At 37.1% G+C, this 13,731-nt stretch overlaps 1 protein-coding gene across 1 annotated transcript in view; it reads right to left on the bottom strand.

Annotated features, from left to right (window-relative positions):
- The window catches only part of fbxw4 (F-box and WD repeat domain containing 4), a 29,647-nt gene extending 18,360 nt beyond the window's left edge, over nucleotides 1-11,287 (bottom strand). The window contains exons 1-5 of the mRNA XM_036574272.1: nucleotides 10,926-11,287; nucleotides 7,418-7,513; nucleotides 6,685-6,873; nucleotides 6,029-6,161; nucleotides 4,855-4,949 (exon numbers count right to left, since the gene is read on the bottom strand). Of these exons, the coding sequence (XP_036430165.1) occupies nucleotides 4,855-4,949; nucleotides 6,029-6,161; nucleotides 6,685-6,873; nucleotides 7,418-7,513; nucleotides 10,926-11,110 (698 nt within the window). The 5' untranslated portion in view covers nucleotides 11,111-11,287. The remainder of the gene's footprint in view (nucleotides 1-4,854; nucleotides 4,950-6,028; nucleotides 6,162-6,684; nucleotides 6,874-7,417; nucleotides 7,514-10,925) is intronic.
- Between the last annotated feature and the right edge of the window lie 2,444 nt (nucleotides 11,288-13,731).

Raw genomic sequence — 13,731 nt, forward strand, 5'->3', positions numbered from 1 at the left:
CTAACATGTTTGACATTACAGGAAACAATTTAGCCAACTATTAATCACAAACTCACAAATGTTTCCTTATAATTCTACACTCACCAGTACAAAAGAGGATAAGAAGAAGAAGGAAACAGTAAGCTAAAACAGAAAACAGAACACTCATTTTCTGGACTTCTAATGAGTTTCCTAAAAAAATATTATTAGAAGATCAGGCTCTGAATTTATTTATTAATTATTTCTGTATTTAATTTTTGTTCTTGATGGGATATGATCATATTACTTAATAACATACTTACTTAAAGGGTCCATATCATGGAACACTACTTCAAAAACCAATCCAATTGTGTACCCTAAATAAGTTTTCTCCAGTAGAAAAGTACATATTTGTATCTTTTCATAACATAATGTTTTAAAACAGAACAATAAAATAAAAAGCCGGGAGACGAGACAGGGTGTGTGGTGTCAATACAACTTAGAACATATATTTAAACGGATTATGGTACAATTACTGACTAAAGGTACTGAGATGTACCCTTGAGGGTACCTCCCCAGTGACAAGAGGGGTACTGCCCCAGTGGCAGTTTCGTACCTTTTTTGTGTATTGTGTATTCGTACCTTTTTTGTTTATTGTGTATTGTTTTTTGCGATGTCACTCAAAGCATCATATTTACATATATCTGCCTATTCAGCCAAGAGCAGTGTACCCCTGCCAATTCACACAAAATACAAAGAGTGTTTTAATCCAGACTCCTTTTTGAATGAGGCTGAACACAGGACAGCCAATCAGAACATAGCTTATTTGCGTACACCAGTCTTAATGGTACAGTAAAGAAAAAATAAGAATAAGAAAAAAATCTGTTTAATACTAAGAGATAAAATGGAAAATGGTTATGTAAAAATAAATTATGACTGTTTTGGGTAAATAAAATCACACAAACATTACAAGTGAATCTTAGGGAAAAAATATAATACAGAAATAATGTAAGATATTGGACCTTTAATTTAGAATTCAATTTAAAGGAAATTTCAAAATAGTAACCACAATGGTTATATTTAACCCAAAGTCCAGAACACAAACTTCTAGCGACCAAAGACAGCTGAACAAATACAAAATTAAAAACTAATAATAAAAAGGAATAATCTCAATGAAAAAAAGAATAATTCTTTATAATCCAAGTTAATAAACACATAACTAAATAAATAGATACACAAATAAATAAATAAACAAACCCAAACGCAGACAACAGATTCAAATCTAAAATGTCAACACGCTTAAGCTCCCATTAGAGCACTGAAAGACTTGAAAGAGTTGCATTCTCCAAAGAGGAGCACATCAACTAACTGGACAAGTCATTCCAGGTTCTAAAACAGTGCCTCCAAAATAAAACATATGCTAATCAGAGACCATTAGTAGCCATCAGAGTTTCCTTTGAGACAGCAGCAGATGAATCCACATTGAGAGCAAAGTGACTGAGGCCTGACATGACAGACAAAGACTGGACTCAGACGGGAGGGACACCGGGTTGGGTGGGGGGTGTCAAGCCCAAAGGATCAAGATCACAAATTAAAAATTATTCCAGCTGCTTTTACTTTGGTTCTTTTATCTTCTGCATGGTCACCGTCTCTTTCATATGAGATAGCAAATGGACCCTGAAGAGGAATGAGAACAATGCAGGAAGCCAGAGCAGACATTACCTTCACGATGGGAGAGAGAGCTCTTTTAGATTGGCCTCACAGTTAAAACTGGGACTGCTAGCCATATGATGCCATTTAGAGAGTTCCAGAGGTAGTGTTTACAATGCAAAGTCAGCTGTGAACGCTATATTCACTGAAGATATCCTCCAGCCTGCACGGGACTAGTCCTGTCTGCTACTTACATCACTTATGATTTAGAAGACTAAACCTTTTGAAACACCAGAGTGAAATTCTGAGCACATAATTGAAAACGAAAAAGCATAACAGTGGGACATACCCTGCCTAGCAAGAAAAAAAAAATCAACTGTGAAAAGCAATTCCAGAAAAAGGAGTACCAGAAATGCTGGTGGAATCCATCACGTTCACCGCAACGAGATACAAGACAAACCAAGAACCAACCTTGGCATTTTCCTCCAGCCACAATATCCCCCTAATGAACCTTGAGATGATGTTCAGTGGAAAAATTGACAAGAACAAGTGGGTGGGAGGGGAGAGAGTGCAAAAAGGACAGAAAGACAGGGTAACAGATAAGGGTAAATACAGAGACATAAGAGAAAGGCAAAAGGGAAAGATATAAGATACACTGATATGGAGAAAAGCAGAATAACAGCAGTGTAACAGAGTTATGACTATAAAACCAGCCACAGTTTTGTTATACTATTGTTACATGCTCTTGGTAGAAGCAATAAAATCTCCAACACATCAGTGTCAGAAGCACACCCACTCTTCTTCTCTTTCTCTTGCTCCTCTTCCCCCCCCCTCCTTTTCTTCTGGATCCTGTCGTTCACTGCTGCGCCTCCTGTCTCACTCCCTGTCCTTTAGATACCTCAGGCGTGAAGCTGGAACAATTACATTTGCAACACAAGGGGCTCCCTTCTCTTCCTCACTCAGTTTCCCAAATTAAAACACACATTGTGCAATCACCATTTAGTAACCCCCCATTACCATTCTCCACCTTTAAGATATTTCAGCTTCTCAATTCTAACTCGTAGAACACAATTATTGTCAATGGGAATGAATCAAGCATGGATTACTGGGGTTATGATGATCCTTACTGTAACGTAGGGCTGTCAGTATTGATTATATTAGTAACCAGATAATCTACTGATTATTTTCGTAAGTCCAAACAGTTAGAAATAATAAATAAGTGGCATATTTCCCTGTAATGTTAATTCAAGCAGATTTTGTACAATTTCTACATTTTATAAATATGTTTATATATTAGTATCAGTAGAAATGTAACATAAAAAAATACTGCATACATCATCGGCCACATACAACTGCCACATTGCTGCATCCCTATCACTTAAATAAACACATGTAACTGATTAATTGTGACAGCACTGTTTTTATATTACAGTATAAATACAGAAGTTACAAGATTATTTAAGAGAACAAATACCAGATTTTACCAGGTTTCATTTGACCTACCGCACTCAAGAACGACAGTACAAAGTTGATTGTGATTACAATCACAACCTAATAATCAGAAATACTCCAAAATGCTACTTCATGTCTTTACCTGCATCATCATTGCCACCATACCACAAATAGACACATTTCAAACCAAAGAAGCTTGCCAGTTAACTGACACCTTGATTTCTGGCTATTTTAATTAACTTCGCCCATTGTCAATATATTAGCAAGAGTGTGGTCCATTATTTGGGTGCAGCAGTCTGTTTCAGGGGCCTGCTATTTCAGCCATCAAATTGGAGAATTAATGACGTGGATAATCGTCTCTTATTCAGAAATCTAAATTCGTGGTTGAGGAGGCAGGGCACCGGGGTTTAATAATTCAGCTGAGCGGCTAAAACAGCACTGAACCATTGCATTTGTTCAGGTGGCTTTCTTCAGCTACACACAGCCTGTGTTATAACAAAAGATGGGTTAAGAAGAGGAAAAGCCTAGCAGCGCCCTTTCGTTGTTTCCCGTGCACGATGTTTCCATTCGTTCAGCAGCGCTACGAAGGTGCGCTTGACAGATCAGCTGCCTGACACGCAGAGGCAGGTGGAGGCTCAGTGCTAGTGTTACAGCTTCATGCGGCTGTGTGTCATTAAGTGTGTGGGTGTATACATGGCTGAGCAATCAAAGGCAGCAGCGGTGAAGGCGACCCTGCACCGACATTATATCCTGCCACAGTTTTTCCCCTTTCGTCTCCTTCACTGCCTTTTGTCTCACTTTATACGCTACTTTTTTAACCAGCTAGTCACATTAGGAGAAAACGGCTTTGCTCAAGCTTTGTTCGAGCAGGGTGATGAACTAAGACAGTTTGACTTCTCTAAGCCTAAATATTCTTCTAATATATCTGCATTTCCTTTAGTGTTCCTTCTTAATATCAGATACAGTCAAAGCCATAGTAAAATGATCTGGACCATCTGGACTCACTGGACCATTATTGTCTATGATTAATCTTAATAAATATATTGCAAAGTAAACACTCAATCAATGTGAACAAAAACAAATTTGGCAAAAAAAAAAAAATCTACATGCTAGACCATGAGGGGGCACAATTCTGCTTTCTAACCATTTAGAGCCAGGATCCCATCCCTCTCCATCTGCATTTCAGAGGTGTTAGCTAACTGACTTCAAAGCAATGGCATGGCAATAAATTGAGGAGTACATATAAAAAAAGGGTCTGGCCACCTGCTTTGATGCACCCTGTCTCTGACCATTTCACCCCTCTATCCATAATGATGCCCTCCACCCCCCTTTCCAAACCATCCGATACATTCTTTATTTGGACAATCTCAAATTCACCATGATGAAAGCCGTAGGTGGATGTTGGGGGTCTCATGATGATTCATATTGACAGAAGCATTAAGAAAACCAACAAGGATGAAGCACTAAACACCATGGGTCACAAATAAGAAGGGATAAGTGTCACGGTCGCAAGTAAATTACCTCCAAAGTAAACTCTTTGTAACTTTATAATAAATGCTGATATGATTATACAGGTATATTAAAACTTTCAAACACTTCTAAGGTGTTAAATGTGCCAAAAGTTGTGGTCTTCGCATCTTAAACACACAATGTAGTTTTATGTTTTACACCTCTTAACGGTTTGTGGTAGATTTCTAAGCACTGCTCAGACTCTTAATGACAAATAACACTTACTGAAAGAGTGCAGACAATAATACATTCCAGCAGAAAAGTTCAAATGGAACATTTGCTCACCATAGAGAGGGGCTGATGGCCACAGACCATACTCGATCATAGGTTGGGACTGTATGAAGACACTTGCCAAGCTGGTTTGGAGTTAATGCCCATATCTAAAGATAAATTGATGAAAAAGTTACAGTCACACATTGCTTAAAACCAAAACATTTAAATGCTGAAACAATATCAGTTTATTCTGGCAGACAGGCAGTATGGTAATCCATCATACTGCATGTTCCAAGGTTAAGACAACTTTTACCATGTATGCTCCTCTCTTATTCAAAGTAGTTTGATGTGAAATGCTCAGTTCTAGACAAACTTACAGAATTAGGAAATCAGAAATAGGAATCAAACATCTGTCTTCAAAAACGTGAAATGGTGATGACTATGCTGCCTGATGAATGAGACATTGTTTTACAAAAGTGTTGAGACAAGGCCTAAAATATATTTTTTAGATACATTTGTGGCAGAGGGGTACAAGCAGGACACAGCAAGGCTAAATAGTACCGTTAGATTTAATGTTATTTTACCATCATCATCATTACATGTAAAACCTCTCAAGACGCATGTAGGCTCCCTGGTGGTTTTGATTCCTATCACCACCACTGTAAAGAAATCTGAGTTGTTCTCTAGAATGGAACATTTCATATCAAACCACTCCACATGACTTTGTTCACATCTAATCAACTGACCTACGCCAATTTTGAAATATCAGTGGAATTCCAGTATAAGAACTTTATAGAGAATCTTATAATGCTACAAGTCAACGCTAGTCGTAAAACTTGTTTTCTTAAAGTCTCCAGATTCAGGATTATTCTCTGCAATTCGAAGAGCTGGATAAAAACTGAATTTACTAAGTGGTTGAAGTTAATGTAAAATATTACTTCCTTTGAACTGAGCTTTACAGGAAGAAGTGGTGAGGTCTAGTCCCATTTCATAAACTACATGATGAAAGCAATGTCCTCTAAGGTATTGTGTGTGCAGGTATGTGTATGAGTACAGAGGGCAAAGTTTAGTGAACTCAGTAATACACACTACACTCCCTGTCATTATTATCAAAAGGTATAGCTCCAAATTTTGTGAAGACGTGCCAAGATATTTCCCATTATAATATCTTATCCTGTGTCATGTTGTCCTGGGTTGCACTGCAAAGTATACTTGAAATTTGTAGATGGGGGGAATTAAACCCTACCTTAGCAGTCCTGTCTCTTGACCCACTGATGATCAATTCACCTTTGCAGTCAATACAGTTCACCTCCTGATTATGGCCATAATACTCCACAGAATAATCACTTTTTCTGTCATGGATAATGATCTTCCCATCACTGTGAAAAGACAAAAATGTATGAAGTGTACACAGCAGTGGCCTATCAAAAAAATGAACAATAATCAAGCTGACTAGACAAATGAAATGTATAATTGACTTTTATTACTCCAAGGAGCCAAGTAAGGTTCCAGACCTCCATTCCTTACTCTCATATGTACATAACTTGCATACTAATTTCACAGTAGACACAGAATAATTCATAGTAGTTAGTGATTAATAAGCTTAAATATTAAGAACATGGAGATCAAGGTGTTGCAGCCAAGTAAAAAAATTTTTGATAATCCACTGAAATGTTGTTGTTAATGTATGGGAAGATTACTATGAGTTAAAGAGGTACAATTGTGGCAACTCAGCATGATACTATATAATTCAAAAATAGAGAAAAATAGTCTACCTAATTTGTAACTGAAAACTAGTAAAACTTTTTAATCAAAGAAGCAGTTGCAACATTGTACCTAGTGACCCTAAAATTAATGACCAAAACAAAAGAAACAAAAAAAATACAAAAACCAGCGAATTACCCTCCAGCACTGACAAGATGTGTGTCTGTCAAAGTGAATCTACACACATCCTCTTGGTGTCCTGAAAACACAGTCAATCTATTATGCTGGAACCTCCCCCCCTCAGGCCCCCTGAGATGGTACGCTCCAATGTCTGCTGCCTGAGACAGATACAGCACATCATCGTCCAGCTGTATCCACGGCAACAAGCTGTGGGGAAAAATCAAGGAATGGAAATTACTCCTACACATGTAGCTCAATCTGGTTTCTAAGGACTTAGGTGATGTAGTGGCTAATAAAAAACAGAAGGATTTCTTATCCATGCTGGTAAGGTCAATAACACACCCGAATCAGAATCCTTTTTTCAGTGTTTGAGAAAATATTTCATCATGGGGATGGACAATAAAAACACAACACATTCCATACCCATGCCTTTCGGTTTCCCCTTTAACTGTGGGAAATGACTTAAAGGAATACTTCAGTGAAAAGTCAAATTTACACTATTTTCCCAAAAGCAGTGAAAAACATGCTTCCTTAGATTTTCACTGAAGCTATGAGGCTAATGTAGCTAACAAACAATAGAAGCTAATCCTGCATCAGTTAGCACTGTGCAAACTGTATGCTTAAATGATCACACACTGCACCAGAAACCACGTAATAATATCTGTTTATTATTCATCATCTCAACATGGTTTGAGGCAAATGTGCAGTAATCACTTGTTAGCTCCATTAGGCTTATACCTAATGAACTCACTTGATCTTCCATTTCAGAAGGACATCTTTACGGCAGACACCACGACTCCAATTCTGGGATATCTTCACTCTGTCCTTCAAGAGAATAGTAGGATACCTGAAAGGTGAAAGATTTTTAATGTTTATTTGCAGGGCAGTAACACTAATAAAAGCTGCATTTTAGGAATGTCTTTCCATTTTAAGAAGGGGAAAACAGATGCACAAAAGTGTCATGATGTCAACAGAAATAAGACAAGAACAATACTAGAAGACCTTTTTGACTACAGAAAAAAAAATACTTTTAACCAGACTCTTTGTTAGAGGGTAGTTGATGTAAGCCCAAATCCAAAGAGAAAAAAAAACAAAACAAAGCAAAACAAAAGAATTTTTCTTTAAATCTAAACTTGAAATTGCTCCCACTCATTTTCTTATTTTTTGTAGATTTAACAAACAGTTCAAATCAAGTAAATCAAATAGTTGTCCTGTGTTGTGACATATTTTTTAATGATAGGATTTGGTTCAGAGATTATCAGAGACAGAAGAAAAATATGCTCACTCATTCTGAATGTATTATGAAATGTACAGCAAAATATAAATATATGTGAACTTTTCATACATAATTTGGTTAGATTTTATCTAATTATTTCAAACCTTGACATAATTAAACTTCCTTGTCTTGTGTTTAATGAATGTTAGTTCACTTCCATGCATAGTTTTTCCCCACAATTTGCATACCAAAATATATTTATTTTTGTCTCATTTTTTTTGGTTAATCTACAGGACATTTTTTAAAAATGTCAAATAAATAAATAAATAAAGTAAACGCAATCAGCCGATATATCCTCAACTTAGCCGATCCTGAGAGCTCAAGTGACGTACAAAGCCATATTTCATCTGAGGCATCAGAATGTAACTGCAGCACCATTTAAGGTGGAACGGTCGAACAAGAAGCTGGCGAATAGAAAGCCAACTTCAGCCTCATCATATCTATTTCACTAATGAAAAACATCTTTTTGAAGTATGTTACATATTTGGCTCCTACTTCGCTGTAAACTCGCTGTGCGAACGTGCAGAGCTGTAATTAACACGGCTTTTGTCAAAGCTTTGAGGATTCATTTCTGCTAAGGATTTGCATCTGAGCGCTAATCTTAGTTTACTAACTAGCTTCATGACCTACAGCTTTGGCAGGGGCTGAAAATAGAAATAAGATGGAAAAAGCGATTGTATGTCAGCCCTTTTTATAGAATATTTAAAAATCCATTCGTAAAGCAGGAGGACTGTTTTGTCCTGTTAGCTGTGCTGGTTGTTTTAAAGGCTATGTTAGCCTAGCAGAATGTAACTGCTGCACCATTCAAAGTGGAAAGGAAAAATTCAAACAAGAAGCTGGCGAAAGAAAGCAACACAGAAGCTGACTTAAGCTTCATCGAGAGTTGAAAGGCATAAGGGATGAGGAGGTTGCTCTGTTTCTGCATGACAGGAAGGTAACTTTAACTTATTTTTTTATGTTTCACAGAACCAATAGGTCAGTACTGTTTTGTCTAATGTTTGCTAATGTTTGTGATAGCTAACCCCGACTGCTTAGCTTTGCAGTAGCAATGGTTTGCTAACTACTTTTTTGTCTGTACAATGTTTGCGAAGGGTTTTATGGACATGAAGATCTAAAAAAAGTGTCGTTTGCCTTAGCAATGCACTTCCATGAAAAATGGGACTTGGAGCTTCTGAAGGAGCACTGAAGGGAGTACTTGTTTTGCTCTTGAGTTCAAATATCAACAGTCGTTCGCCCAAGTCACTGAACCTTTGAATGTGGCATTCAGCCCCGTCTTCGATCGGTATCAGCTATCGCCTGATCGTACTGAAAGGCAATCGGTCCATCTCTAATGACCAATATAGTGCAAGGTGAATTGCAATCACAATATGTGGTGACACAGTCTTGCAAGCAAGATTTCTGCCTATCGTCAGAGAGTCAGCCTACTTTGCCAGGAAAGGGCTATCTGACTGACATGCAAAATAATAAATAACAGACAGTTATTTTAGCGTGATGTGTAGGGGCAGGCGATTCTCAACTGGGGCTACACTCAATATAAACCCATGTGCAACTAACTGGTGCACCAGTTTGTTGCACATGGGAAAAAGACACAAGCAATCACTTAAAAGCTACTAAATGTTTCAAAGAAAACTTAAAACAAAAACTGATTAACTTAAATATGTTAAAGAGCAATGTCGCAAACATTTTGACTAAATCCATCAAAATATAATCCATCATAATTATTTAAAATGGGGACATTAGGACCTATAGTTTCTTTAAATGATTTATGACAATCTCTCTCAAAATTACAGTAATCTGAAGACTATTACATTCACACCAGCGCACAAAGATCATGTTTCAAACAGAATCTGGAACAAAATGAACTGTATTTGCCACCTACTTAAAATCCAGTTGTGTTTAAAAGTTTACCATTTTATAATGTAAATATTACTAATAACATATGACAGAACTATATTCATATAAAAAATGGAGCATCCCGTCAACCACCTCAGTAAATTTAGAGCTACTCCCAGAAAAGTCATGAAAACGTTCCATCAATCATTCAGAAGGCCTAACAGAACTGAAAGTCAGTAGGCAATTGTAGGAAACATTTCGGGTTGTGACAGATGAGCAAAGAAAGTTGGTTATATTAACAAGGATAATACTTTAGATATAGTTTTCTCTTTGTAATATAGAAGGGTACTGCCAGTACAGTTACTTGTCTAAGCGTGTCTAAAAGGATTTCCTATGAGCATAAACATGAGGGACATTATTTCAGGATCCCAGAACAAAGAGAGTCGCTTTCAAAAGTCATACTACACACCTGTCACTTATTTGGGATTCATGCTAAACTATTCGAGTGTGTATGGTACTGTGCTTTGCTGCTTGTTGACATATAAACTATAAGAAGAGCATGAGCTTATCAAAGTGACACCACTTCACAATTAACTTAAGCAATCAAACAACCATGAAGAAAGACTTCCTGGAAGCCTAAACTAAAAAGAAACACTTTCTTCTAATGCCTGCCGGAATGTTTCCCTCAAATTATTTTGAAGCACAGTTATAACTACCTAAGCTAAACGTAAAATATGTCACGTTAGCTGCTCTCTAACTAAAGTGCCCAGGTAACGTTAGCTTAGCTAAGCTAGCTTTGCTAGGTAACGTTAGAGTGAGCAAAGCTATGTTACTTTACTACCCGACAAGCTTTAGAACCGAGCTATATGCTATTGACAAGTTACTATAAGACACTACTAATTTAATTTATTTATGTCAGTTATTAAGGATTTCAGCCGTTTTATTAAACAGGTCGATACGGGCTAAAGCATAAACAAGACTGTACGACCACATCTTACTGAATTACAAGCTACGCTGTTTCTTGCGGAATCTCGTATGTTGACCAGCACTCTCTACGGCACTTACGTAGCCTAGCTACGCGATTCATGCTGGAGGCCCACGTTAGCCAACTAGCTGGCTAGCTATTCGTCTCTTTAATATAGATTCTTACAGGTCTGGTCCTTGTCTTGTCATGCCGGTGTTGATAAAGTCTTTTGCTATCCTCCTCCAAACAGCATCGCGGACGGTAAAGTGGTGGCTTCTCTTGCAAACTTGAGAGAGGCGACACAGCGATTTGTAGTCCAAGTACGACAAGATGAGGTACAGAACATCGTCGGGTAACTGAAACAGAAACATTGCGGCTCCTTCTCAGACTCGGTGCCTGCTCACCGTTAACTATTACAGTGTATTTGCGTCGACGTAAATTAACGTCTTTAAAGCTGAATAATTGATCGGTTATAGGCAAATGTATACAGAATCCCATTTTTTCAGAGCGTGTAAACACAGTCAGTGGTGGGAGCCATTCCTCGTGAAAGCAAGTCACGTGAGTTGTGTTGTAGGAAAAGTAAACAGAAAATCACATCGACCTTACTGGGGGATTGTAGGCTGTGGGATTTTGACTTTTCTCGGCTTATCTGCATTACTGTAAGGGAAAATAATATGGTGACAGTTTTCATGGCTACAGACAAATATCAATCTTGTTAATTCCTATTACAGCCAGGAGGTCGAGTGAAGGTTAGCTTGATAATGCGAAGCAGATTATGCTGATGTCCGGAAGATGTTCACACAACTGAAAATGTGCAAGAAGTAAAAATGACTGGATTGCAAACACATAAAACGTAGGCTGTTGAATTACCTGGCTCATACGAACTGTATATATACACAAAAGCAATCCACACCATCTGTACTCAGTCTCAAAATTAATAGTATATAACATAAGCATTCTAGAACACTCAATAATAATATAATAATAATAATAATAATTGTTATTTGTAATTTTTTTCTAGTACCTAAATCGCAGACAAAAACCATCCAGAGTCACAATTAATAAGACAAGACAACAACATGCGAGTCAGACCTATAAGACCCACAAGAAGTTGTGCAGTCCTCTACAGTGGACACTGTACACAAGCAACATAATTGATTGACTTGGTGAAATACACTTAAACCAACTCACAAAAGATAGTTCCAACAAGTTAGCACAGAGTTTGTTTTAAGCACAGAGTTTGTGTGCATGTGACAACACCAATGTAATTGGTTTATTCTAAGCTGATTTTAAACTGGCCACTGTTTCTCCAGGAACTGGTTTACATCTCATTTCACATCTCTTAATTTTCTGCCCCAAACAATGATGCATGGTGTGCATACAAATTTGATAGATGGTAGTGATGAATTTGCATGGAAGTCTATTCAGAAAGCAGCGAATAGGCCTCTGGTCTTCAAACTGTGCTGCCATGTGTGCACTGGTTCCAGCCTTGCACAACACCACCTGAGTTCATCATTATAATTACTGAAACCAGTGCCTGTTTCAGTGCTTTTCCAGTGTCATTATCTGATCATTGAAAAGTATACAAGCTAGTATTTCTGCAGTAAAAGTGGCTGTAGCCAAGGCTTCTTCTTGTCTTTTTACTCCTTCTCTGCTCTTGTCTCTCTTTCTATAGACTTGATTTCTCTGAAGACATGCTCAGTTGCTTGTGGAATGCAATTTTGTTCTTTTCTTCATTTTAGCTTTTTTCCAAATCCTCTCCGTGTCCACCCCTCACTTTGGCTCCACCAGTGGCATTGATGTGTTTCTTCTTCAGCTTCTTCTTTTTGTATGGCAAGCTTTTTTGACTGGGGATTCCATCTTATGTAAGCATTCAGCGCTTGTCATTGTATGACACGTTTTTAAATTAGTCCCACAGTGGGCCTATTTGATCTTAGGTTATGGTGTGTGATTGTCAGAAATGCATCTACTTGATAGCTGCTTTTGTTAGGAAAGAAGTGGTAGCTTGACCTCAACCTATTCAATGCGAAGACCAAGTAGTTCAGCATGCTACAGACTCTGACATTCTCTCTCCTAACTAGTTAATGAAAACAATTTCTTTCCTGTCTTTAAGGTTAAAGTTAGATTAAATTTAGTTTGTGCTGTTTTAGTTTAGAAGACAAAATGTATTATTATTTTTTTTTTATTATTTGTTGTTTTGCTTTCAAGAAATTTGTTTAAAAGATATTGGGCCTCATTCACCAATCATTCTTAAGAAGAAATTTCTTCTTAAAACCCACTTTTGCAGTTTTCATGAAGATGAAAATGATAGAAAGATAATGTTTTATTATTTGGGATTTGTTCTTAGGTAAGAACAGAATCTATACACACCCAAGAGCACAAAGGTGAGAACAGTTCTGTGTTTTAAGAAAGTGTCATGAATCTGACGTAGACTTTTTCCAAGGACCTTTCTCACGAACACATCTGGTAACATATCATCAGTGTCAATGCAAACTTAACAACTACATTTTTCTAAGTTCATTTGAAAACGCTCGCCATTTATATTGTGTGACATTTTCTTGCTGAATGAATTGGTAGAAATGGCACAAAATTGCTAGGAAAAGATTTTGTTACGTTAACATGCACTCAAAGTTAAAAATTTTATAAAAGTTACCATTTTGGAGATACAAGTTTTTTTCCAGCAGTGCCAATATGCTAAATGACCATTCTAAGTCTCAGAGATGTGTATTGTGCTATAAGTTCTTGGTTAAATTGAATTTGTACTGTAAATATCAGAGCTTGTTTTAATAAGCAGTTTTTCTTTTAATTCATTAAAGTCTTCTATGATGTGGGTCATTTTTGAAAATAGTGATGAAGATGCAGCCTTTATTATTACATATCATGAACCTTTTACATATCAAAGATGTGTTAATGGTCCCCAGTCAATACACTGTCATTGCAGACAGAACATTTGAAGCTTTGATCAGATACACAACATTTAAATGAAATATGC

Source organism: Colossoma macropomum, unplaced genomic scaffold, assembly GCF_904425465.1.
Source record: "Colossoma macropomum unplaced genomic scaffold, Colossoma_macropomum, whole genome shotgun sequence".
Classification (NCBI taxonomy): domain Eukaryota; kingdom Metazoa; phylum Chordata; class Actinopteri; order Characiformes; family Serrasalmidae; genus Colossoma; species Colossoma macropomum.